This window comes from Apaloderma vittatum, unplaced genomic scaffold (assembly GCF_000703405.1).
Source record: "Apaloderma vittatum isolate BGI_N311 unplaced genomic scaffold, ASM70340v1 scaffold18676, whole genome shotgun sequence".
Taxonomy (NCBI): domain Eukaryota; kingdom Metazoa; phylum Chordata; class Aves; order Trogoniformes; family Trogonidae; genus Apaloderma; species Apaloderma vittatum.
The window spans coordinates 1-27,695 of record NW_009721441.1 but is presented as its reverse complement, the minus strand read 5'-3'; the positions used below and the strand labels follow the sequence as shown (position 1 = coordinate 27,695).

At 39.4% G+C, this 27,695-nt stretch overlaps 1 protein-coding gene across 1 annotated transcript in view; it reads right to left on the bottom strand.

Moving 5' to 3' along the window:
- Positions 1 to 23,156, bottom strand: part of LOC104269366 (tubby protein homolog) — a 30,596-nt gene extending 7,440 nt beyond the window's left edge. Inside the window, exons 1-7 of the mRNA XM_009871401.1 lie at positions 23,042 to 23,156; positions 7,708 to 7,875; positions 3,909 to 3,980; positions 2,861 to 2,982; positions 1,894 to 2,085; positions 1,234 to 1,346; positions 38 to 152 (exon numbers count right to left, since the gene is read on the bottom strand). Of these exons, the coding sequence (XP_009869703.1) occupies positions 38 to 152; positions 1,234 to 1,346; positions 1,894 to 2,085; positions 2,861 to 2,982; positions 3,909 to 3,980; positions 7,708 to 7,875; positions 23,042 to 23,156 (897 nt within the window). The remainder of the gene's footprint in view (positions 1 to 37; positions 153 to 1,233; positions 1,347 to 1,893; positions 2,086 to 2,860; positions 2,983 to 3,908; positions 3,981 to 7,707; positions 7,876 to 23,041) is intronic.
- Between the last annotated feature and the right edge of the window lie 4,539 nt (positions 23,157 to 27,695).

Genomic DNA, 27,695 nt, shown 5'->3' with positions numbered 1-27,695 from the left:
CCCTTTCTTGCATATTTTGCCCATGAGCAGTACTTACATAACAAATAGCAGCTAGCTCCTGACGCAGGATACTCGCCTCCAGGCTTGATGTTGTTTTTATTGGATTTACTCCATTGTCATAAACTGTAAACTTAGTTCCCATAAGATTTGATCTATCAAAAAAATGGAGAATCCAATCACCATTTGTCAGTAATGCTGCCTGAGACATCTATCCTTTACTGCATTGTAGCCCCAAAGCAAAGACAGATAATACTGAATACAAATAGTTATTAATTCTAATCCCAACTAAATGGCAACTCCTGGATTAAAGGCTGTAAAATAAATATAAAGGTACACTTCAGGAGAGGGCCCTTATCATTACACTGGAGACTTCTCATGACATCTTGCAAAGTAGTAAATTCAAGAAAGCAATAAGGAAAAACTCGAGGTTATTTTGCTTGGTTTTAAAATATGCTTATTCTCTACATAACTGTTTGCTTTCTTTCCCAGCTACTAATTCTATTAGAACACAGAGAGTGCTTTCCTAAAGTTAGAAATAAGATCAGTTATTCTGATTTAAAAGGAGATCACACCCAGGAGCACAAAATACAACTTAAAACATACTAAACCCACATTATCCTCATTCTGTGCCTGCATTGCAATAAATAGTGCATGAAGTTCCAAGATCCACACAGGCAAATGGCAATTAGCAGCACAGTCCCCTTCCTCAGGCACAGCCAATCTAAGCACACACTGAGTGGCTCCACGGAGATATCAACAACAGATTGATGCGCGACGGGGTGACAGACAGAAAAGAAACACGTGGTTCTGACAGAATCGCACTACTTGTAAATAACTCTAATTAGAATCTTAAGAAACAGGCAAAACCAAAGAGATAATCCAACTGTGTAACAGACAGAACTTCCATTCCACAGTATTTATATCAACAGGACCTAGACAGTCTACTCATGCACTTCTGAAAATCCCAGTAGGGTAAGTTGTGCTTGTACACCTTTGAGAATCTTGCCTTTGAGCATTTAAGAGTTTCAGTCCTGATGACTTTGAATAAAATGTGATCTTGTAAGTACTTGATATGTTTTGAAAAAATGCCTTGGACACTGGTGAGCTTTAAGACCATTCTCATACGATGTAGTTAAGTTTCTCATTAAGAACTCACAGTGGCTTACAGGCTGCTTATTTTCAAATGATCTTTATATTATATTAGGAAATCTCTTAAGTGTGTTAAGTGTTTACCTCAGTTTTCCAATAAAACTCTCTCCACCCCGAGACAGGTCAGTTGGGTCTATGGAGATGAGGTAATTAGAGGTTTTACTCTTCTTTCGTTTCCTTCCAGCTAACAGAAACACCTAAGCAGTGAAAAGAATGCCAAAGGGGTTAGCACACACCATCTCCTGCTTTGATATAAGGAAACCACAGCCAATTTTTCTGTCTTCAGCATCATTAGCGAAGTAAAGAGAAAGTCTCCTGGGATTTCACAAAAGCAGATAAAAGTCTGGAAAGGGAAAGTGACTTCTCAATCACTCAGTTCATTATTTATGATTTAAATAATAAAATTAGATCTATTTTGTTAAATGTTTCATTCTAAGTTGCTCTAGTTCTTCCAGGTGAATTGAAAATAGATATTTTTTAGGCTACAGAATACAGAGAGCCCAAACTGCTGACTGTCACTAAGGTGCCACGCATGGGTTATTTAAGGCCAAAGATTAGACATATGAAGAAAGGCAGTAGAACAAAATGTCACAATTGTTCCCTGACCATAAGGCAGATCTCAGTGAATGTGAAAATATATTAAAAATATAAGATAATATTTGCATTGTTAGACTTCTTCATACTTTTAGTACTTTCTTTTTATATTCAGATGCAACTGGTATGCCATTCAAGTTATTTTATGACCTTTTTACCATGCTCCCTTTCCAAGTGGAGGTAATAAGTGGGGTACATCCCTCGGTCCATTCCCTTCTTGTCTCTTGTGATTCTGCATTTGACAGTGACACCCTGTGGAGCAGGTCTTACGGCAAATTCCTCCAGGTCATCGACATCTATGAGAGGCTCATTTGTGGAAGGACTGGGGGCTGAGGCCGCTTCCTAAAACAGTAACCAAAACTCAGGTTTTCTCACCTTTGATTTACAAGGTTATAAGTACAAAGGAATGACATTTGATAGAAGCTGCACTTTAAAAAAATTAAAACAGTGGATGTGTTGTCTTCCTCGTTTTGGTTCCTCAGCAGCCTTGAAGGCAGCTTATCAAGCTAAGGATCTTTCCTCATCCAACTGGTCAAGATCTTGGCCAACCCTGTCTCACACCCTCCCATCTCACCACACGTCTTGTGACAGAAAGGCCACACCCAAGGACAGTGCTGGCCTTTGGTGAAAGGACGGAATGGGCTAAAAAGAGACAGATGAAGCTAGATAGAGATATAACAGAAATTAGAAGTCAGTGCAGTATATAAGAGTGGGACATCATCAACTGCTTTAGTAAGAGATTGTGATTTAGAATATTTAAACAAGCCAAAGCCTTGATTTATATTTGGATGTTAACAGTGAGAACAGGGTAGAAAAATGCTCAGAAAAAGTCAACAGAAACAAAAGATCCTTCTGAGCACCTGCAAGGGGTAGAAAGGTAAATAATTACTGTTTACCTTTCTCTTCATTCAAGTTCAGACAATATTTGCTACTCTTTTCTCCAAGACATGTTTTCATTGCTTCCTCCTATGAACCCTGAGAGCTATCAGAGTAAATCACCTTGGAGATACTCTACAGCATATTAAAAACAAAAAAAGTCAGGCCCATCCCGACTGCACTCTAAAATCACACAGTACGTTGCAGCCTGCACGCTCCTTTTTCAGCACTCGCCCCTTACCTTATTGGATTTCTTGCTTGTGGCAGAACCAGGCCGGGTGTTACTGTTTAACTGTGAAGAACTGGAGCTGTCTTCATCTTCCTCATCTTCTTCCTCATCAAAATTCATGCTGCTTGAAATGCCTGAGGAGAAAGTAGCACACTTATATGAAATACTAATACATTAAAGCTGCCCATACTTGCTGTAAAACATCACTTATTATACTGTTGCACCCTGAGGCTCACAGGTGAGAGAGGGTGTGCACGAGGGGGTTCGCTGTGCGAGGCAGTGTATGAGTATGTGGGTGATGCAGTACCTGCCCTGAGGAGCTAAAAAATTTTGGCAAACAAGAAATGAAATATCATGGTTTACATTCCACAGAGAAGACTGAGTTACCCAGTGATACAGGAGCAATATCCAGTTAGGAATTAAATTCAGATCTTCTTCATCCAATCACATACTTCAAGCACAACCCAAAAATCTTAAACCTGAAATTGGAGCTGAGTGGAGAACCTATCGCAGCCATTCGGAAGCCTTAACAATTAAAATACGAGCCCTTCTACAGCATGCTTTTAACTATTCCCATGTGATCTGATGAAGAGTAGATCTTAGACTGAGAAGAAACATTCACATCAAGGAAATTTTCTCATGCATATTTATTTCATGTAAAAAACAGTATCAGCCCCGGCCAAAGGAGCTGCCTTACAGCACTTAAAAATTTGACTCTACAAGAATTCAAAACCTCAGACGTTTCAAAGGGAAACACAACTTTGAACATCAAATAAAACTCAGCAGCAGGAAGCATCAACAGTGGGACATTGGCCAGGCCTAGTTTTTCAAGGAATATCATGCAGATGAAGCCACCCTGTATTCAGGTTCGAACTCTTTAAGTTCCACATATCAGAGGCTAACTACACAATATTTTTTCCTGTAAAAAAAAAAAAAAAGGAAAAAAAAAAGAGAATAAAAAAGAAAACACTTGGTCCAGAACTTCCACTGTTGGTAAGTGGAAGGATAAACAAAATGCAAAGATTTCCAGAGCCAAGCAGCATGGGCATAATTAACTTACCAGGAACATGATCCAGGGCGACAAGACTGGATTGGGAGGTGGAAGAGGACCAGGAAGTATTTGCATGGGGATCTGAGAAAGGAAAAAATCCATGGGCTTGATTCTGCAAACCCTAAACTGAGTGAACAAGCCTAACGTGCCAATACGACTCTGCACAGGGCTGAAGGTTTACTGGATGGGGGCCTAATTCTGCTGCTTGAATTCTCAGTTATAGACGTTTTCGTTGTCTGCATAATCAAATTCACCTCTTATCTGCTTATACCTGCTCTCACCTTCTTTGCTAGTACTTTGAATAAAGTCAAAAAGCCCTGGATCACAGAGCTGAAGCTTCAGAAAACATCATCCAAACTAACCAGTTGTGTCACAAACTTTTCTGTGCAGGACGTGCCTTGCATGGTAGGTTTTTGCCCTACTTTTCAATTCTAACACACACAAAACTGATTGACACAAGTATTCATACACAAATATTCATACACTAACACTTAAAAAAGTATTCAGACTCATATTCAGATGGCCTAAATTCTACCTAAATCCCTGTGCCTGCTGTGTCCTTATCACCTTTCTCGGCTCTGTAAAATATTCAGGGACTTTCAAGGATCCACACAGAAACTTCCATGTAGCTTAGTCTTTTGGAATATGAGCTTGGTCTGCAACAAGGAGAGACTGAACCAAACTAAAGTACAGAAATAAAAACATTAGACAGAGTTTCAGTAACAGTTCTCTTCAGTTCAAATTTTGAGATGGAGTAAAAAAAAAATAAAATACTCAAATACTTTTTACGTTATTGCTGCTTCCAATAACTTCAGTGAATATATATCCCTTTAAAATCGATTTTGACATCTGATGCACACTGGATAATGAAACACCACCACAGCAGAAAGAGTGGCTGTATAGAAGTAAAAGAGAAGCATGTGCAGTGCTTGTATTCCATTCAGTCGCCCCATGAATGGTCTCGTTATCCACTTCTTCGGCTCCCCCAGTCTGGACATGCCCCGCACAGCATGACAGCAAAAAGATTCAATAGCATCTGGTTATGCAAGGGAGGCCTGAGTTCACAGGTCAACAGATATTTTCAAAGCCTGTGGAACTCACTCATTATTAATCACACACTCATTAATCACAAGCAGCATTTCTTAATAACGGCAACCACATTCTAGTCAACTCTGCGTGGGTAATGGAGACAGCCCAGCTCCTCAGCTGGCAGCTGTGCAACAAACCATAGAATCATAGAATGGCCCAGGCTGGAAGGGACCTCAGAGATCATTTAATCCAACCTTCCTGTCATGGGCAGGGACGCCTCCCAACTAGATCAGGTAACACATGGGGACCAAACGGGAATCGAACCTGCGACCTTGGTGTTATCAGCACCCCGCTCAAACAACTGAGCTAATCGGCATAAAGCCATACTTCATCTGCACAGACATAATCAGTTTATTTCTACACATGCTCACTATTCCACCACTGATATTTTTATGATGAAAATTCTCTGCCAGCCTTAGAAAAGTCTGCGCTCATGTCCTGGAGGGAAAAATGCTTCAGAGCCTTCCTGTTTCGGTTTTGAACCCAGAAATCAAATCTATTTCTCCTCTAAATCTCAAAACAGTAGTAACTTCAGGTGGCAAAGAAGAACTAAGACCAAATTGCTCATTCCAAGTCTTTACAGAAACATATTGGAAACTGATAAATCTGAGGATGAAATGTTAGTTATTCGGTGCTAAAACTTAGAGAAGTCTGGCTCTGTCCTAGCGACTCATTTGCCAGAGAGAAACTCTACATATTAAGACTTGTGAAATCAAAATAATGAGTATCTCCCACAGGAAGAAAATTATTCCAGTATAGAAATTTCCAACAGATGGAGAAATCAAATAAAACATTTGGAATTTTCTTACAAGCAGCATATTCTTTTCACACTTGGATAGCCTATAACCCCCTTGTCTTGTAACAGATCTTGACTTGCTGGGGAAGCAGAGACGTGTGCTGAGAGAGACTTCTCTCCACAAAGGTAGCGTCAAAGAGCAGAATGGGCACAAATCAGGGCTACGCAAATCTGACGGACCCAGCTGCTGCCATTAGATCAGTTAACATTTATCCCTGTGCTCTCTCTTTTTGCTCCTGCTCCATGCAAGAGAAGGACTGATGGGAGGCAGCAATTCTAAATGCTTTGCAGACCAACAGGGACATGCCAAGAACGACGTGCCACAAGCAGCGAAGTGGCAGTGTGGATCCACACATAAAGCTCGAGCTAGAACGTAAAGTTTCTCAAGAACTGTCTAACAAGCCTCCTCTGCTGGTATCAAGTGGCAAGTCACAGATGCATAGTAAAAACGTTTTATGGAGGTGCTGCTAGCTACAGCCTTGTCTTAACACCTTTCTTTGTGTCCCACAGCACAGCTCTGCTGTTAATAAAAGTGAGTAAACCTCAGCATATCGATTTTTAAAAAGCACTCTTCCTCCTTGACTTGAAGCATATTACTGGTCCACTCTTACCCGCGTCTTTTCTGATCAGGAGAATATTCAGACCAGGTGAAAATAGGTCATATCATCTATTTGAGATCATGAAGCAACAAAGCAAAATAAACCAAAGCAAAACAAAAAAAGCCACCCACTGTTTCTGTTAAAAAGCAAATAAAAAATTGGGGAGAATAAAAATATACCTTAACCTGGAAAAAACATCAAAAATAGAAATGTCCCCCAGAGTAAAAATCTGAGTGCTCTGACCTAATTTGAGAAGTCTGCTGACAGTTTTTAAGTCAAGTAGCTTTAGTAAGTAGTGTGCATGACGATTAAATATTCTGAGCCATGGTCTAAGGCAACACAATCGCCACACAGATCAGAACTTGTTAGTCATGCCAACATCCCTCTGACTCAAATGCCCAGGAAATACCACACTCGGAGAAAATCTGCCCATTTCAGTTGAAGTTGCTCACATCTGCAGAGTAACGTCCCAGAAAAAATGGATCTTAGTGCGAACTGCTCTGCAGACAAGAGGCAGGCATTTAGGCATGAATAGTCTATTCTAGATGAGTCAAGTTTGCACTTACATTTTGCTCTTTATACACAAAGAGTTTATTCTTAAAGCATCAGAGCACTCTTGGCTTGAGCCATCTTTGCTTCAAAAGCTGTACACTGACAAACAACTCCAAAGCAAATGCCTTCAGAAAACGCTTTGTGAGGATTTTAGATTTTCTTCTCCTTCCTACAGTTAATGTCTAATGAGAGATGACAACAGTGCAGGAAGGAAGGAGATGGATGCATGAATGCGTACATACACAATCTATCTCCCAAATCATGCATGCCTGTAGAAAAAAAATAAAACATTCCAGAACATTTGAGGACTGTGCAGAGAATACACGGTGCTGTAATTCTCACCTCTGCAAGCACAAACAAACTTTATGAATACATGAAAAATATTTAACTGACAACTACAATTAATAATCCGAGGGTTGTTATTCTGTACTCTTTTTTTTAATCCTCAAGTAAGCGATTTCCAGATTTGTGCAATATAAAAATGTTAACAGATGGATATGAGCATTAGCATCTGCGTGATACGCTGATAGTGGCACTGCACTGCAGATGGGAAAGTCATATCCCCAACAGCCTGGAGAGCTCTTGCTCCTTGGAACAAGAGGGAACTTCACTATTATGTTTCTGAGTTAATAGAATAGAGCCCCAAAAGGGTCTGAGGAGAAGGAACGCAGAATAACCTCTGCTTAGGCTAGGGCTGACAGTGAAAACAAGACAAGGAGTCAAGGTACGTAAAGCAAGCTATGAGAACATGAAGGCAGCTCTGGCTACTTACCTTTTTTCTGCATTGCTGTTCTAAGATCTTGTTTGCTTTGCTGTTGTTGGCCACTAGCCATTTTTTCTCCATCATCTTCATCATGGCTCGACTGTCCAACAGTGAGGATCTGCACTTGACTTTCTATCTTCTGAACATCATCTTGAAAAGCAGCTGGGCCATCAATCCCTGTCAAACAACAGCAAAAGCCTTCGTTGTCTTTGTGTCAGGTAGTTACTGAAAAGATAATTGCTCACTCACAAAAAGCATCTTTTCTAAGAATCAGAGATCAGAGGTTCACATTCAATAATATTTGCAGACTAGAACAAGACTAAACTACCCTCCAAGGCAAGTATCTTACTTCCCACATACTGCACTAGAGAATTTGCAAGAGATGATCAGGATTTCACAGTTGCCCTCCTCGCCCCCAAAGCACCCCCATCCATGCCCCAGAAACACTGAAAGCCAAACAGAAAAGAAACTGGCTGGAAAGGCAACAGACGCAGCTTTCATAAGGACACGCAACTGGGCCAGAAACAGTAAACTTGAGTCCCAGCTTATGCCATATCCCCTCATTAACCACGCGATGCTTCCAAGTTTCAGAAACCTGCAAAATTTGCAAGTGCATGTAGCAGTGTATACAACAGGAAGAGCAGAACATTAGCAAGCTTAAATATGCCTGCCGTCATTCTGTGACTTCTGATTATAGCCAAAAAGAAACTACTTACCTCTTTACGGCCATAAATTACCTCTGAAGACAGAAAAATTAAAATATGGGATAGCGTGTGTTCTTAGAACAAGCTCATAATATTTTTTTTTCAAGACAGCAAGTTATAGAACATCAGACTGCAAGTGTACTTCAGCTCTTAGTTAAGACTTGGTGATGGTATAGATTACTAAATTAACTACATAAAAATGCACTTTTGCACAAATAAAAATCATAATATTATCACATACAGATATAGTAAATAACATAAGCCTATATACTGTTGCTGTTCTGAAGTTTTTGTTAATAAGCAAGCAACATTTTGGAGAATTAGCAATGACTACGAAGAGCTATTTCAGCAAAAGAATATGCTGCTTCTCACACCAAACAGAGCTGAATAAATCCTGTAAAAAGGAGCTGTAGGGATTGGGATTTTCTCAGACTGTGATCTGTAGCAGAAGTCTCCATGAATACATATTTCAACCCACTTTGCCAGCAGCTGTCAACTTGTATTAAAAGACAACTGGATTATACATGTAGCATGCTTAACTGTACTTAGCCATACTCGCTGTCACTGCCACTGCGATACGAAGTATAAGTGGAAAAAAGAGTGGTCCTCACCCTCAGAACAGCTCTGGCTGTGCCACTACTGAAAGAAGATGCAGTCCGACAGCGCAGGAAGTATTAAATTCACTGAGTTCAAGACCATGAGGAATTATTGACTCACCTGCATCACACAGACCCTCATCTGGTAACTTCTATGTCAACCCTGTAAATTCTGATTTACTTATAGTAAAACTAACAACAAAGAAAAAAACGTGTCCATCCAACCCTGAAGGACTGAAAGTCCACGGAAATTTTTTCTCCTCTTGTTAGGGTGGCAATTTCAGACAGAAGCTCTGTACGATGCAGAATGAACAGTGTAGTTTCCAGTGCAGCAGGCAGAGTGTGGCTTTTTTCTTAAAAGTTATCACAGCATAAGCCCTACATCAAAGGTGCTCTAAAACAGACAGGTAGTTGCTCAGGTGGTATTTTTAACAGCTTAAACCATATAAACCATGAACGTGGCTGCCTAAAGTTAGCTTCTTACCTTAATACTCTGAATTTCAAAAGCATTAAGCATCCATGAGTTTAACGAGATGCTCATAACTCAGACATATCTGTCTAGCCCTTTATTAAGCTTTGGACGATACAAATGTAATTTTGAGAACCGATTTCAAAAGGAACAAAACACCTTAATCATCCTTCCTCAAAGCAGACATTGATCTGCAGCAAATGAAATGTCTTCGACAGCATCAGACATTGCACTGAGGCTGCTTTTTTCTGATGCCTGCAGAACATCTGCGCTCACATCCCATGCTGTCAGGAACATCACGTATTATTAGGCGTTAGGACAAAGGCTACACCAGCAGGTCACGCTTTTAGAGAAGAAAAATCAATTTCAGTATTCTGAAAGAGTGCATCACTGGTAGAGTGCGTTATTAAGCATTATGAACGGTTCCACTGGTGACCCCATTTAAGGGAATGTGAGATGTAGCCAGACAGAGATAAAAAAGGAAAGAACTTCTGTTGCATTAGAATACTGTAGATGGTTTATGACAGATGCAGATTTAATATCTGTAATATTTGTGTGTGTGCACGTCTTTGTAGCTACATATGTGTGTGTAAAATGGCATTAAATGCAAGCACACATACACACTTCTTTTTTGTACATAATGAGATAAGTGTGTCTTTCTAGGTCACAGTTCAAAAGGCAACGTTCCCATCACCTATGTAATGTCCAAAATCACTTCCAGGCTTGTGCAATGATGATACTCAAGATGGATGTCTCCCTGCATTCTCACTTTCTTTGTCGCACTGACTCCTTTTCACCCACTTACTGGAAGTATGGTTCCTTCTTTTGCTTTAAATATACAGAATGTTAATTATCTACACACAAACTATACACTACCAAGCTATGTATGACCAGGGAATGTTCAAAGAGGCAACTGCTATATGTGGGTACCACGTATAGATGATCGAGAGACCAAATATGAGGAAAGGTTTTGCTATCTGACTGCAGTGTACGATGCACAAAGGTGGTCCTGAAAAAATAAGTTACAAATTAGATGTGACAAACTACCCAGGAGCAAATTAGAGCCATAAGGACAGTGAGTCAGCTCTCCAAAACATTATTTAAGGACATTATTTTGACTATATACTGCATGAATCCCCAGTAAATGGATCTTGCAGGAAAAGAATCTAATTGTATACATACACATCATGTTCCTCTCTGCATGCATTTACACATGCAAGCGTTGTGCTGTGAAAAGATTTTCAGCAAATGTTATTTCTTCTTGGTTCTTTAACATGAACTTGTAAGAACCTGAAAGAATGATTAAGTGATTATGGACAGAGAGTCTTTACTTCATCTAGGACACCATAAATAGATTTCTAAATTATTTTAAAATAACTATTAACAAATCAATAGTTTCTTCATAGGACATTTGCAAACTAAGAAAGAAACTAGAAAGGTTTCGTATGTAAGAGAGAAATAATTGAGCTCAGTGACTGGATGGCAGAAGACTACATATGAGGAAAGGATCACAGTACAGAAAACAAGTAGTTCTGACCCTACGTTACAAATGAGGAAATGCAGGATACAAAAATTCGTGTTCTCATTTTCTAAAGAATTTAAGACACAAATTCAACACATTAAGTCAGGCATATTGCTCAGAGAACAAGTTTTAAGAATACTCTGCAGCCCTTTGCAGATCAGATCTGAAGAGCTGACCAAGGTCAGGGAGGTCATTTCAGGAAGAGAAAATCTCAAGCCACATGTTCTGAGCTCTCACTCTCACTCTCTCTCTCACCGTTGGGTGAAGCTCACCTCAGAAGGAATTTACTGAAAAAGCAGAATGTCTGAAGCAGGGGAAAGTATTTTGGGGGTCTGTTTTTTAGGACAGAATGACCTTACGTACATTGTAGCTGTCAATACTTTGTAAGCCATTTCCCAGTATATGCCTGTTCTCATAGGGGCGATGCATCCACTGATACGGGTTCAAGCAACCGCTAAATCACAACGGGATTTGGTTTTAGGGAAAGGGGGCAAATAGAAGTATTTTTTTTTAGGAAAGGACCTCTGGAGGTTATTTAATCCAAACTTCCCTCAAAAGAAGGACTACTGCTAACACCAGATCAGGTTGTTACAAACAAATACCCGAGCACTAAGCTCTACATTCACTTTGATGCAACCTAGAAAACTGCAGCAGGAACTGTACTTCCATAAATCTCTATCCCGAGGAGGCCAAAATGACTTCTTCACAATCAAATTCATGTGTTGCCAAAGCACAGACTGAAAGGGTTGTCAGATCTAGAAATAACAGGACTTTTCTTGCTGGAAGCTCACTTACCGTTCCTCCTACCCTTTAAAGCACAGGGAAGCCAAGATAAATCTACTCTACATGAACTTCCCTCCCCTTGTCAGAAGAAGTGTTACAGTGAGAAACGCTGCTTCTCATCCAACAAATGGTGCTGCTTTCTTAGTCAGCCAGCATTAATGTAGTTGCTTGTTACATATAAAAATGGGACAGGATGCACAAATCAAAACAGACAGATAGGCGTGAAAGAGAGAAGAGAAACACGGAAGAAGCAAACCAAATCAAAACATGAAATAGCCATCCTGGCAGGAAAAGCACTGTGTGTCAGAGCAGCTCATTTGTTTTGTGACTTTCGTAAAGACAAGCAGGGAATACCCAACATACTAAACACATTTAATGTGCAACATAACAGAAAACCCCACATCACTATGTACCTGTAGTACTTTCAGGAACCTCAAACTGTAAAGAATGAAGGTATCTGATATCTAAAACTAAGCTCCAGTCTTCTGTTTGTGCACACTCTCTCACAGGTTCCTGCTGCAACTATTTTCACTTGTGTTGAATCATCTAGAGATACTGTACACCAAGCCCACAATCAAATCAGAATTTTGATCCCTTGTCTCCACTGGAATGGCAACAATTTACATACTCATTTGTTACATTTTGTGGCTTTTTTCCAATACTAAATATGTCAAACAACAAACCAGGAGCATTCAGAAATACCAGTTTAACGAGCTAAGCTACTACAAAATGTCATCATCGTACTGCATTTGCAGGCTCCGTCTCACAAAAATAATGTTTCTTTTTAAGAATAGGTACAGTGTGTACTGGATACAGCCATTAAGAATTAAATACCAGTAATAATCACAGATTTAGAAAAAAAAATGCTAAATAGCATACTACCCATCACAGAATTAACAAATGCACTGACCCCTAAATTGAGAGGCACAATCAGCTCTACATGAGCAATTAGCCACATTCCTTTTCTTGCTTTATGTCAGTGTAACCTCATTAAACCTAATATTTCCTCGTGTTTGTCTTTCGCACATGGTTGTGATCACAGTTTCATCATTCTTCGAGCCACTTAAAAAAGCATTACACATCTAAGACCAGAGTACAATCATTACACTACAGCTTCAAGAGCTATTAATGTATAATTCAATGATTTTTGCTCTGAATTAGCTTATTATTCATAAGATCTGGTCTAAAGGTTCTTTTTTCTTAAAGCACAAAGAGCTTGGCTGTGCTGAGAAAGCAAGCTTTAAAATGCTACTTTAGCGTGTAAAGTGCATTCACTCCTCAGCATTCATCCTGCTCATTTACAGGACATACAAAGGTCAGAGTAGTCAGAGTGAAGACAAAATCTGAAGCAATCGCAAAGCTAAAAGCAGAACCTAAAATTTCCAAGATTTGGTCTAATTACCAATGAACTTCCTCTAACAAAATCTCCTGTGCCATAAAATGGTATAAAACCATTTAATCTTTATCTATTTTCATTAGTTAGATCTGAAGTTATTAGCAAATCCATTCAATATTATTCTAAAATCTTTTCTTAAGACTTATACTGACTCTTTAACTGAAAAATTGATACAAGTTCCAGTACAAGGTTGTGCTACCACTTGCAACTTCTTCATTCCTAAGTAACACAAATAAGCTACGTCTGTAGTGGATTGATCAGTAAAACCCCTCCTGAATCATTAAGTTGCATTCAGTTTTATTTTTTCATCAATAACAAAATATTTTGAAGCTTCAGTAAAGCTGCAAGACTGCAAATCCAGTTATAACCCCTTGCAAACACTCCAAGTTCACAACACTATCAAAAGTGAACTGGATAGAATTCCAAGGGTGACATCAAGCATGAATGAACAGTTAAATATCAGTGTGTGGAAAAAGTCAATGAGCTGGATGAGAAGGTGCCATGTGTATGCTCTGAACACGCTTTAACTGCCAGGGGGATTTGTTACTTGAGATTTATTACTGATCATCAGCATAAACTTCGGGAGAGGAGGTATTCAAATTTTGTTTCATATATTTGATGTATGGAAACATACAGAAGATGCCATAGATGGGCAAATGCAGGATGACAGGGAAGACCATGCGTAGCGTAGCAGGATGAGCCGTAAGAGAGGCAGCACAAGCAGAGGTTTCTATAAGTAACAATATTAGTTTCCAAGACCTAGAGAAGTATCAGCAGGCAAAAATTCTATATAAAGTCTATATAAAGTGACATTACTTTTACTGACACAATTTCCACCTGTTAAAACACACCAACGTTGGTCAGTTCTGGGAATCTTTCAGAAAACGAATAAAAATATTATTGGTATATGAGAAAAATCTGAGGTGTTACCTGCTACGAGATAATAAACCATGGTGCAACTCCTTCATCATGAGCACACATGGCTCATGGCCTAAGCTGCCTAACTCTAGCAGGGAAGGTTGACGACAGCTCACCAGCAAGTGTAGCCCCACACGGTAACCATGACTTAAGTGTTACCCTGCACAATGCTCGGTTACAGCCTAAGACAGGTTTTCTTTTAAAACAATAATAATTGGGAAGGTATTGATTAGTTTCATTAGTCATTCACCACCAAATAAAAAGAAACCACATGTGGTACAAAATCCCCTCTCTTTTTGTGAGCGTGCATGAAAGTCGAGTAGCTTGTTACTTCTTCCATCTAGTCTACGTAGTTCAAATAGTAAATCTATTGACGGCAATGCCATTGCCACCCTCCCTTTTGTCATTATCAACAGTGTATTTTTTGTCTTCCTAATCTTACCCAAAGTCATTGCAGAAAATTTTTCATACAAGCACCTCCCATATGCCGACCAGCTGGGATAGAGTAACATGGAAGTAACAACCTGAAGAACTCCTCTGAGGATGTCATCTCTGTTTTGTTGAATTGATTTTCAAAATGCCCACTTCACCTCTGATTTCTACAGTTTAAATCTCAGTAATCATCTGTACAGAAATTACTGCAATTTAAGGCTGTTTCTCCAAATTACATTACATGCAGATAGTCTAAAAAAAAATACATTGGTGTAAGATTGTTCTCATTTCTTAAACTCTGCAGGAAAACACCAGCATCTTTCCATCAGTACTTTTTTCCTCTTCTGCAACTGGAACAAACGTTAACCTTTGTAATCAGTGTACAAATTCTACCGCTCCTTCACTCCCAGTTTGTACGTGCTGAGACGAGACCAAGTCATTTACATTTTCCAATCTCATAAAAATGTCAGTAAAAGACTTCCAGGGAACTTCCAGAAATTCAAAGAAAAAAAAAAGAAAATAAAAATAAGTATTTTGCAGTCAATTCAACATCTGGCATTCAGCCTCATGCAGCTAACCTTTGTGTTTCCCTTTTTTCTCCTTTCTGGTGCTGCCAGTCTGACAGCTCGCAGCTGCTGCCTTGGTTTTTTTAGTTGGTTTCGGAGCTTGGGCATCCACTACCACCTTTACATCTTCCTGCTCGGCCTCTTGCACTGCTTGAGAGATTCAGGGTACCCCATCAAAGAGAAACAGAGAGACAGAGAGAGAAGAGAGAAAGAAAGAGAGAAAGAGAAGGGGTAATGAATTGAGAACTCTGTGAAGGCATAAAAGAGTAAGCAGACGTAGTAGAGTTTGTTTGGCATTTCAGATTATTCATGCAGAGCAGAGTCAAATAAAACAAAATTTGCAGAGCTACACTAAAAACCAGAAAGTGTTAGGTTAGTGGAGGTATATTTCCTAACTTTTTTCCCTCCCTCCAATACTGTATCAGCTCCTAACTTTCAGGCCAAAAGTGACATCAGAATATTAAAGTTACTGAGCCACTGCAGGAAGCACTTTTCGTCACAGTAAGTCTCTGCCAGACTGATCATCAACAGCGTCAGCAAAATTTCGTTTGGAATTTGTATTGCCTTTGCTTAAAGCTACATCTTTTCCCCGTAATTAAGGAATCATCGGAAGGCTATTTTCAAAACACATATTGCACAATTGTATATATCACCGTATGATAAGTAGAACCGTCATGCTTTTTATGGTGAAACTATACCCAAGCTGAAATTAAAAACTCCTCCTACTTTATAACATACACAAATTAATTAATTCCTTAGAAGTCTCAATATAATATGCATGGCATAAACTGTGAATGTCAGCATAATTCATGCAATGCTAGCTGTTTTCAAAGTGAAAAGAGAATTTCTAATTTTCTAAAAGCATGACACACTTTGAGGTCAATATTTCAATCTGTGAAAGCAACACACACAATAACTCTTTCTTCTGGTCAGGTCAAGTCTGGAAGTGAAATAACATAGAGTTTACAATGGCATAAAAATAATTACCTTTGTGAAATACATAAAGGAATCATCAAACTCCTCACCTCAAACAAAATAACCTGTAGGTGGGCACCAAGAGACTCTGGTGCCAGCTGCCAGTCGCTGTTAACTGCTACGCCCCACTGGTGTCACACGGTGATCATGGCTTATCTCAGAGGAATATCACTCTGGCACTTGGGGCTTCACACTAGTCCCTTCTTTTTCTTTAAAAGGATTTTAAAAGTCCACTAAAGAACCATGCTGGAACAAATCGACTGCCCATAAATTTACTTTCAAAGATACACCGACAAGCTTCATAACCCCCCAAAAGACCAAATGATGCTCAATGACATGTAGACTGTCAGAAATCTCTCTTCGAAGTGGGAAATTCTCCCTAGGCTTCTGGCCCTGTACAGCAGGTCCTTCATGTGCAGGAACAGCAACAGAAACACTACGGAGATTCTCAGAGGAGTAAGATGAAATGGATTTAGTCATGTCTGCACAGACTGTACCTTAGAAACCCACAGCATAGAACTAAACAGGGAACTAGAGTCCCCACTCCACAGTCTTTAAATAGGTGTGATTTGCCAACCCAGCAATCTATCCTATATTTATAGCTCAGTTTCTCTTTAAAAACTGTGTTTCTTTAATTGTTTTAGAGATGACAATCCACCTTATAATTACTTTACAAATTACCTATATTAAATGACCAGGCAGTTCTCTAAAATGTTTTAAATATGGCCGTATTCATTCACTCAAGTGAACCCGACTCTGTGCCGCTGATCACAACCCTCTGAACTCTCCACCTCAACAGTCCAATCATCTATCCCATATTTTCTGAGTTTTCCTACGAGGATGTTATTGGAGACAGTATCAAAAGCCTTACTGCAGTTAAGGTATATGGCATCCACTGCTCTCCCTTCATCTACCCATTTGGTCACACCTTCGTAGAAAGAGATTAGATTAGTCAAGCAGGATTTCCCCTTGGTAAATCCATGCTGGCTACTCCTGATAACCTTCCTTTCTTGCACTGATTAGAGATGGCCTTAAGAATGAGCTGCTCCATCATCTTCCCAGGTATGCAGGTGAGGCTGACTAGCCTGTAGTTGCCAGGGTCCTCCTTCTTGCCCTTTTTGAAGACTGGAGTGACATTGGCTTTCTTCCAGTCCTCTGGCACCTCTCCTGCTCTCCATGATTTTGTGTTCCCTCCGCAAGGGCTGAGGTGACCCTCACCACCTCGCCCCAGCAGCTCCCGGGCACGGAGGTTGTCAAGGACTGAAAAAAACAGCTAGTTGTGAAATAGTAACTGGAATAAACATCCTTTAAGTCAGACTTTAAAACAAAGAGAAGGGACTTTTTCAAGGAATTCTGAGCCATCGCCTCGTAACTTCCTTCTCAAATGTTTTAGTACCAGCGACCACAAAAAAACCATTTCCTGCCCACTTCTCCCTGATCCTTGCTGCTGGGTTAGTTTTGTTTGTTTTGAAATGTGCCAGTGCAGTAAAGACTGATGATAAATCAAAAAGGTGCTTTAAAGGATGAATATGGAGAGACTGCAGCTGAACAGGAGATTTCAGAATATATGCTTATTGGAAGTTAAGTATTTTGCCTACATGATACTTGGAGTGCTGCCTGATCTCTCAGTATTAATAGTCTTGTGCACAGAACATTCTTTGCTATCTTCAAAAAATAAACAAATACCTTCTCATTTCAAGGTCAGTGGAAAACGGTTGGTGAGATACTGTTCTGATGAACACAAAAATATATGGATTTTTAAATGAATGGTTAACTGACGTCATCTTATAAAGCTGACAGCTTGATACTCATCAGAAAAATCTCTCACATCATTCATGGTAAAGGAACAGAGCGACACGTCCAATTTAACAGTCCAGAGCTATGACTTGTCATCAGAAGTTTGTTCGACACACCACACAACCATTACATCTAGATGTGCTGCCAAATGTCAAAGAAGGAGAGTAAGAAAGTAATTTTGCCTTTTTACACATTGTTAATCTAAATCTCTAAATTGGAAGGAGCCATGAAAATTACTCTGAGAGTATCTAATTGAAAACATTTTTAATTTTAAGTTTAAAAAAAAAAAAAGCCACAGCTGCAACAAAGTAGGGTAATATTAATGAAAGCATATCTGGCACTCATTCAACTCTCTGCCTGCCTCAGTGCTGTGAAAAGAAGAATCACTCCCCAATGGAAATTCACCATTTTCACAGAGGTAAAATCAGTCTTCTCTGTAAAAATAGGCTTTCAGCATTTGCATCAAATGTAATTAAATATTGTAATTAAATTGTCACAGTAACTAGTGCCTCTCTGCATGCTACTTGGCTCCAGGAATATTCAGTATGTATTTGCAATCCAAATTGAAAAGAACTGTAAATAGCTGAATTTTGCAATATCCTGTCAGGCTACAGAGAGTTTGTACAGGTTTTCAGAAAACTTCAGGAAAAGTGGTGTAGAGATACATGAAAACAGACCAGCAAATGCGATTGTGAGGCATTACAGAATGGCAAGTAAAATTTCATAAAAACTTTAAACGAACATGTAGCAGTATGTCCTTATGAAGAACACTAAATTGACAATAACAAGAACAGAAGAAAGAGAAGACAAAGTAAGTGATCTCTCTCCTCACAGAGGGATTAAATTTATTCGAGTGAATAAAAGACTTTATTGTCCTTCATAGAATGTTAACTTAATAGCAATACAAAATGTCATTATTGGTTCTTATTTCACTATTTATAATGGTGAAATAACGAGGAAGTTGTATTTGGTACTGCAAGAGGGAGGGGGCTATTATTTGCAATACTAACAACTGGAGCCAAACCCCATGGAAGTTAACGGAAGGACATCCGTGGCTGGAAGTGGCAGGCAGATACTTCAGGGGGTAGCCTACAAGTGTGGTGCCTAAACTATATTGATACCTTCATTTCAGTGGAGAAAAAGAAACAAAACAAAAAACAACCAAAAAAAAAAAAAAAGGAGACTGCATTCATCATTTTACATGACTGTTTTCTGTTATCTCCATATACTCAGTTTTGTCCTGGACTTACCTAGAAATGCTGTAGAAACAGTGCCATGAAATTATTTCTTCTAGTAGCATGCCTACATTCCTAGATGCAGAGATTACAAAACAAGAGGTTCTGCTTCTATGAAACATCTCTCTATAACCCCTTCCAAGTAACAGAAGCAACTCCTGCATGCTTGGTGCCACCTGACCGACAGATGCTGACAGGCAAGCACTGTACTGCCGCTGGCTAACACGCAGCTCAAACCAAGCACTCGTGGACCCAAGTGCCCAGGGTTCATTCTGTCTCCAGCCAGCCCGTTCACCTTCATTCATGTCGGTTCCCACAGGTAACTCAAATACTTTTGTTGTTATTAGTTAATTAGGCATTATGCCAAAAACCAAAAGGTTTTAAAAATATCTAGATGCAAGTCATTTACCAGCTACAGGATCTGAAAACTTTTACCTGTAGGTGAATTATGGGCAGGAACTAAGAAATAATCTGTCTGGAGACTCGTGCACGGTGAATTCTGCAGAGCCACCTCCTCAGTGGAAGGGCACGCATCCCCTTACAAGTCTCACAGCACCTGGAGGAATTGCTACTAGCACTTGGCAGGGAACAGGGACACTGTTTCATCCTACCAGCAAGTCACCTCTCTGCTTTGAAGGCATTTAAGAAAAAGAAAAAGAAGTGGTGATTCTGGCAATATTCCTCCTTACTCTGGAGACACGCTTTCAGCAGAGCCAATTTGTTAATTATTAAACTAACAAGAAAAAAAAAATCAAAAGAGGCCTATACCTCCATACTGCATTAAATGGTCCCAGCATCTTCAATTCTGAGCAAACACAAGTACAGGAAAGCCACATCTGTATTATTTCCTTCGTGAGCAGCCCCAGCTGAGCTCAGTCACAGCCCTTAATTAACAACCCTCCATCCTACTGCATCTTAGATTTATTGGCACTTCCCTTCGTCTCCAAGCTAGATGAAGTAAAATTTGTGTGCAGCCAGAGGTCTAGCAGCAATCACCCTGTAACTCCCTGCCGAGGTTCAAAAGCAGCCAAGGGCTCCTTTATATGGAAAAACTTAGCGATTGGCTTACGCACCGAAATATGCTGTTTCACTACAGCCACGTACAAATAGCTCACCAGGCCAATGTTCTATTCCAGACAAAAGTGACTGCCTTTTACTCCACACTCCGGTAATTATTCTGGAATTAAATGAGGTTTTATTCCAGAGCAGAGTTGCCCATCAGGGATGCATTGCAGCACAGATAACTGCAGCAGGACAAGCTACAGCAGCGCATGAAAGAAAATTTCCCAGCGCAGAAAGCCTATCATCTCAGAACTGCTGAGATGTTATCTCTGACCTACTTTGCTCAAAGTGCCATAGAGATACCTCCACACAGGCATCCAATTATTTGTGGAAATCAACAAGTACTCTTGTGCTACACAGAATTAGTACAAGAAAAAAAAAAACAAAAAGAGCGAGCAGAGGACCATGATAGGTGGAAAGAAGTGTTCTTTCTGTAGCATTTGCAGTACAGGAATTGATTTCACAAACATGCTCATCCAAGCAATGTAGTTCATTCAGTAGACCATCAAGTCCCATCAAAGAGACATTCTTAACTAAAAATCAGCATGCCCGTAACAGAAACAAATGAACGGAAAAGAGCAGAATAGTTCTTTACAACCAGCCCAGCTGCCTCATGCATCCGACACTCCCACATACAAACGTTCTCATTGAAGGGGAAAAAAGTGTCAACCCTGAAGCTGAAAACCGGAGTTAAAAATGGCCATCGAAATCTAACTACGGACCGTGCCAAGAGCATAACCTAAGACACAAAGCTCATTCCCAGGGAAGACCACACCAAAAAACGACACTTCTGAAGTTCTTATAATATTTTCAAAAGCAGCCTTCCTAACAAAGGATTTTACAAGGCAATAAAACACTTTACCAGGTAATTATGTTCTACTACGATGGCTTTTGCTAACTGCACAGTTTATTACAAGGACAGCTGTCCCCATGTATTAACAAACTGGGGGTTGAATATGAGAAGCATTAATGTATTTTCTTCCTTCTCCAAAACCTTGTGAAATATTGAAAGCGGTTAAGAGACAAATTTAGAACAAACTGAATTAAGGGGAATAAATTAGTAAGTATTCCAATGAATGGCACAGTATAATACTACAGGAAGGATCTTTTTTACCTTAAGAGCACAGCTAATCTCACTTAAATTAGAAAGTCCACTCTAGTGCCAACTGTTGAAAAATCTCACTCATTTAGTGCAGATATGAAATTTGCTACCATTTATGGAGTGATGCCTGTTTCATCTGTGAAAATTAAAACCTTGTTCAACTGACAATACAGAAGGTTTAGTATACAATGCCACCTCTGTACCATAAGATACTACTTATTATAAAGGTTCTGAACCCTTGATAAGCTATTGAGTGAAAAAGAGAAAGTGTCTGTTTTCTCTGATTAAATAAAAAGAAAACAAACTAAAATTCTTAATATTTATTAGAAAAACAATTAAAATAATACTAATAGAAAAAAATAATTCTCTATCTGAAATCACTTGGGATAAAATGTGCTTCTGCAAGCTGTTAGGTTTAAAGGCCCATTATTAAGGAAATCTTATCATTTATTCAATGAAATTTCCAGTTTCTAACAATATAATCTTGAGCTGTAACAAAAACAATTCCACCAATTGCAAACCAGGGGTAAAAGACTCTGAAACTTGCATTTTTCAGTGTGCTTAATTAGTCCAGTAAATATCTACCATCTCCTTTCTGAAAGATGTCACCACTGACTGAAAATGAAATGACAGTGCAGACAAAAAGTATAGCAAGTGCAGTGTACTTGACAGAGAACTGAACTAAATAATGGATTAAGTTTTTGTTTGTTTGTTTAAAAGAAAAATATTGGGTGGTTTGTGTCTTTTTTCCAGAGGTGGATTCACAAATGCATCTTGAAGTTTTGGGTTTAGACATTAAATCTTAAGTACTCTGCCACCTAGTAGCATTCCCAACCTGAAAACAGCCAACTGCTTTGCCAGTACCAGTAGATTTCGGCTCCTGTCCCATCAATACTCAGGGAAGGAAGCCTTTTGCAACAGAGGCTTGTGAATCTCTTACAACATATTCAAATTAAAAATCTGAAAACCAGGAAAATTTGAAAATTATAACTCTTGGAGTGTTAGCAGCTTGGAACAAGATCTACAAGAGACATTACACTGAACAAGGGTTACCCAAGTTTTTCCTCCAGGAAATCCTGAGGAAAATTATGCACCCACCCTCATTAGGGGGCCAGCAAGCATCAGCCATACGAGCACAGAGCTAAACAATGACTGTTTTCCTTCGGATTTACTTCTGATGATTAAATTCTTTGAAGTCCAGGAATACAGAAATGACATTATAATTTTTTCCCTGTGGCTGTGACACCTAAAGTGTCTCTGTCCCTTCAGGGTTCTGTGATCTTTAATAAGGAAGTGCAGACCACATTGTACAAGTTTGAGATGCTCGTCTCTACCTACACATCTACTTTAATGAACCTTGAGGAAACACAGTATCTTTGAAATTATTACATTCAAACTTAGCTGCAATTAGTCAACAGGTTTCAAATTTATCATTAACACTGTCAGGCTTACGCAAATTTACGTACAGAGGAATACACAGAGAGAATAGCATAAGCTTTACTTCAGAAGGAACCAAGGCTGAAGACATTTAAATATTCATTGCAGAAGGGACAAGCCACTCTCTCTTCCCCACAGCACTGAAATGGCAGCCAGTACCTCGCTCCCTCCTGTTAGGCTAACATTACAAATTCCGAGGTGTTTATCCCCAAACACAAGTGAAGGATACCAATTATTTACTAAAAAGTCCAAACGAACAACGTTTATTCTCATGAGCGGAAATTTAGCATGGAGAGCATCCCGCTATGTCTTGCAGTAAATGTACATGCGATAGATCACGCTTGTATACCATGATATATGGTGCTGCTGTTGCTGTTAAGATACGATTCAACCAGTGGTGCTTGTTCTTCTGAATGCTTCATCCTGCGCGTTCTCGTGCGACTGTCCACATTGGACTGAACCATTAACGGCTCCTGGCGCTTCTTCTTCTGCTTCTGTTCCAGCAATGCTCGCTGAGGAAAATACAAAGAAAAGCACCTGTTACTGGACCCCAAACAGTAGCAACCTATGATGAAAAACAACGGATGTCTTTAAACCTTCTCCAGTTTTCCAGTGGCAGCAGTTGGCAAGTAGGATATTAGGATATAGAAAATCTTTGTAAAGAAACATGACCAACCCACTGCTAAAACATCTTCTGCTGAAAACAGCAAATAATTAAAATAGATCTTTCTGAGCAGTCTACCAGCTGTCAGAGCTTCCTTGGAAATAACCCCTGGGAAAACAACAGAGTACAAGTACTGGCTGTGAAGCAATGGGAGGGTAAGCAAGGGCATGAAGCAGAGATGCCAATTTAAGTTTCTGTAAATTAAAAGCAGGTAATCTGCAAACAAGAAACAAGTGATAATGCCGGCTGTCAGCCTAATTTAACAACTATACAAGATGAACTTTAATTAAACAGTAGAATTTCTCAGCTAGACCTGCTGAAAACCAAACCCACCATCCAATGCCACCATAGGCACCACTCTCTTTGAGCCTTCTTCCACAATGCCAGAGAACTGAACTATTAATTTTACTTATCCATTACCTTACCATTTCCCTGTTTGTGTATAGTGATTTTTTGCTTCTAGAAAGGAGATGCACTAAAGCTGAAGAACAAGAATGGAGAGCAGGCTCTTTCAGCTTCAGAAGTTGTGTGGAACACTGCAACATAACTTCAAAACAATCAGAGTCTAGTCCTAGTACTGTATTCTGGCATAAATAGAAAATACTTGAATTTGGAAATGAGGTGCTGATAAAACAATGGGAAAAGAAACACAGAAAAACACAAAATTAAACTCACAAGGTTTAACTGTAAATGTGACAAAGAAAATCAAAGGAAAAGAGAAATAAAAATATGTAAAAACTTTGTGGTAAACTTCTGCTGCAGATCATGTCTGCCAGAACCTCTCATCCTTTCTGGTCCATCCAAGGGGTAACCAATACGTTGTAAATCAGATTAACACAAGGCCGAGGCAGTAGAAATAAGAATCACTCAAACCACAGTCATAAGAAAAAATTTAATGGAAGTCAGACTTCTGCATAAGCTGTAACCTCCAGAGACCTCTCTTTTGCATTCCCTAATCAAGGATGCAATTTTCTATCAATTACCAGATATATGCGTCAGTGATTTCGTTACTCCAAGATCTAGACTTCACAGAACAAGGTCCCCCTCCAAAATCTTACCTGCCTGTCAAGCTTCTGCTGACGCAGGCTGCTCCCCTCATCATCCAGAACACTGCAAAGACAAAGCGTACGTAATTGGAACAAAGTCAGCACTCAGAACACCTAACCGCAACCACTGGAGCAAACCCTTGCAGGAGTTCTCCATGTAAAACTTCCACTGTGTTCCATGGAAGTTTGCCTGCCCTAACCTGCAGAAGTTGGCTCAAGAGAATTTAAATGTAGTCCACAAAAAACTGAAAAGCTCTGGCTTGCGAACTTTAAAAAAAAAAAAGTTCAGCCAGTTCACAAAAAAATGCAAAATTCACAGTCTACAGCTTGTTTTCCCCTCCAGTGTTTTCTAATGCAAAATGGCAATGTATACAGCAACCGGGTGTGATTGAACATATGCATGTAAAGCACAGAAAAGTGAGGAGTCCAAGAGAGATGCTTAGCAACGCAACAGCATTTAGAATCACATTAGAAAAATTAACTGTCTAATCTTTCACACACTGAAAACCAGAATTTATTCCTGAATATCTGAAAATTCACACCTATTGCAAGACAAACAGTACTGCACACTGCCATACTGCTTTCTGCTTTCTGCACAGTCGGTCATTTTCATTAATTAGATGTTAAAAACTAATGGCACTGAAACCAGAAAAGTATTTTTGTGAAGTATTTTATTGAACCACTGACTACATTTTTCTGGAAAACAAAGGTCTCTATTGTAAGAACATGATAGTTAAACACTGAACATAGATAATTAAATCTTTTACACTGGTTAATGGTTGGACTCGATCTTAAAGGTCTTTTCCAATCTAAATGATCCTATGATTCTATATAATCCACAATGGTGCTATAGAGCAACAAAAATATATAGCCTCTTAAAAGTGGAATTAATTTTCTCTTACAACATATATTGTAGAAGATCAGCCCCTTTTTTAATAACCGTTCTTAACTATCAAAAAGAAGATGACCAGGACAAACAAACCTGGATTCTGACTTACATACATCCAAATTGCATTGCAATGGAAATCTCATTAAAAAGTGTGACTTCTCATGTATTAATGGTAAGTCTTTAGGAGATAGCAACATTAAAGTAGAGTTAGACAGGAGAGCTAATAAAGGTATGCAGACTGTCACTGTTCCAATGCCAGCATTATCAAAGACCTATAACTAAGCATCAGCCTTTTGCAATTTATACTCAGGTTATATGTTACAAAAGGCAGATGTTCCACAGAATGAAACGATGCTGTGCAAGTACTTCGGGTATGAAATTACACAGTCCCTTGTCGATGTAATGCATTACATATAGCCCACCCAAAAATTGGAGAAAAAACTCCTCACACTCACAAAAAACATTCTGCTCGATACCAAGCATTCTTCATTTGACAAATTACAGAAACAAGTTATAAAAAGAAGACACACATTCCTCCATGGTATACAACACCAGTTTTTTTCAAGAGTGCTTCCCCACAACTGCAATACGTATTAGCTGCACTGCTAGAAAGTGAAACTATTCTTGTGGATATCCTTGGCCAAACAATTGAGTATAAAGTTTCAGGCTTAATGGCCAGAACAAATCCTCCTCATTTAACACAATGCTTGAAAAAAAAGCCAAACCTTGTAATGATGCTAATACAAACCGTAAGAACTACAGAGGGAGCAACACCCATACAGCAGTAATACCCAGAGAGATCAAGAGCCAATATTGCTCCACTCCACCGGGCGTTCGCAGAGCTAAGGAGAAAACTCTGATCTCTTCTATTCTCTCATCTTCTGGTTTATAAACCAGACTATGCTGACTCCCTCACATATGTTAAATGAGCTATACATAGACTTCTCAGACTTTCCCATTAACCACCAGTGCAGTAATTATCTTTATGCGAATATAATGGTTTTCGGTACCATCCTAGATTGGCTATAATTCTAAATTCTCTAGCATAGACAAGGTATCTGAGTGCTCCTGGATGACTCTAGTTTCCTCCTCTTTCCCAACACACCATATCCTGGCAGAACGCATTGCACAGAAAAAGGGAACAAGGAAATGTCTTTGGTCACGTTCTAAACCTCACCTGTGCATCCCTAGGAAGCCACAAGCAGCTAAAGTCAGGTTTAGGTAAACAAATACAGCTCCCTCGGATCTCTTTACACCCGACCTTACCGTGGTACGTGGCAGTGTAAGAAACACCACAGCGAACACCAGTCAGAACAAGGGTATGATTTGCACTCATTCGGCATTTCACAAACACAAAGCAACCGCCAGACACACCAGAGGACTGTCAAAAAAATGAAACTCCATCGAAAAATTACAGACGCCATAACGCTGAAACACCTCTCCATATTGTCCTTCCGCTGCAAGACATTGATTTTAAAGCCTCTGAATATATGCAGTCAAAGCTGACACCAAGAGCTGCAAACCTTGAAAACTAGCTGCAATTTCCAGGTCCTTCATTCTCTCGCTTCACATTTTATAAAGTTCTGGGCAGTTTTCCACAACGCTTTTGTGAATACGCATTAACTACAAGCCTTGCATTATTTAAGCTGTAACATTCAACAACTAAAACTGAACTGCAGTGTTCTTCACTGATAACGAGGTTCAGTTTTTTTGACAATTCTTTCCCGCTCCAGATTACTGGACCTGTATGAGAGTGCCTCACTCCCACCACACAGGCACATCACTCCTCTGAATCCTTTATGGTATAAAAAGGTCTCAATACCACCAACTCTTTAACAGCTACTCAAAGCCAGTAAAAAAAGCTGCAGTTCTGTCCTTTCCTCGCACAAGTAATTCTTAGGCAAGTCCAAATAAAAATGAGATCCAACTTAGCCTATATATTCCCCAGCTATAGTAGCAGAGCAATCCAATGTCCTTGGTTAATATTTTCTACAGGACTAGTGGACCTTGGAGTTGCTGATTAGCAGCAAGTATTTCATGTTCCCTGATTTTCAATGGAAGAACTGTCCTGCAGCCAGGTGACTCCCAAGATTTGCCATTAAGGGACATCGGAGTTTTAGTAAATACATAAATACACAAACAAATAAATAAAATAAGCTTTGTTTCCATAGCAATTCCATCAGGTCCTCACTCTTGCTGCCTTGAAGAACATCTGCAGCAAACTCTGAGATGAAAATGTGTAACGATCACTAACGCTTTTTCTCACACTCGAGTGAAGCCTTGCAGAAACACTGAGCAGATGCTGTTGCCACGGCATGTGGCAGTCTGTGCACTCCGACAGATGCTCCAGGGTCATAGAATCACAGAATCATCGAACACTTCAGGTTGGCAAAGGCCCTTGGGA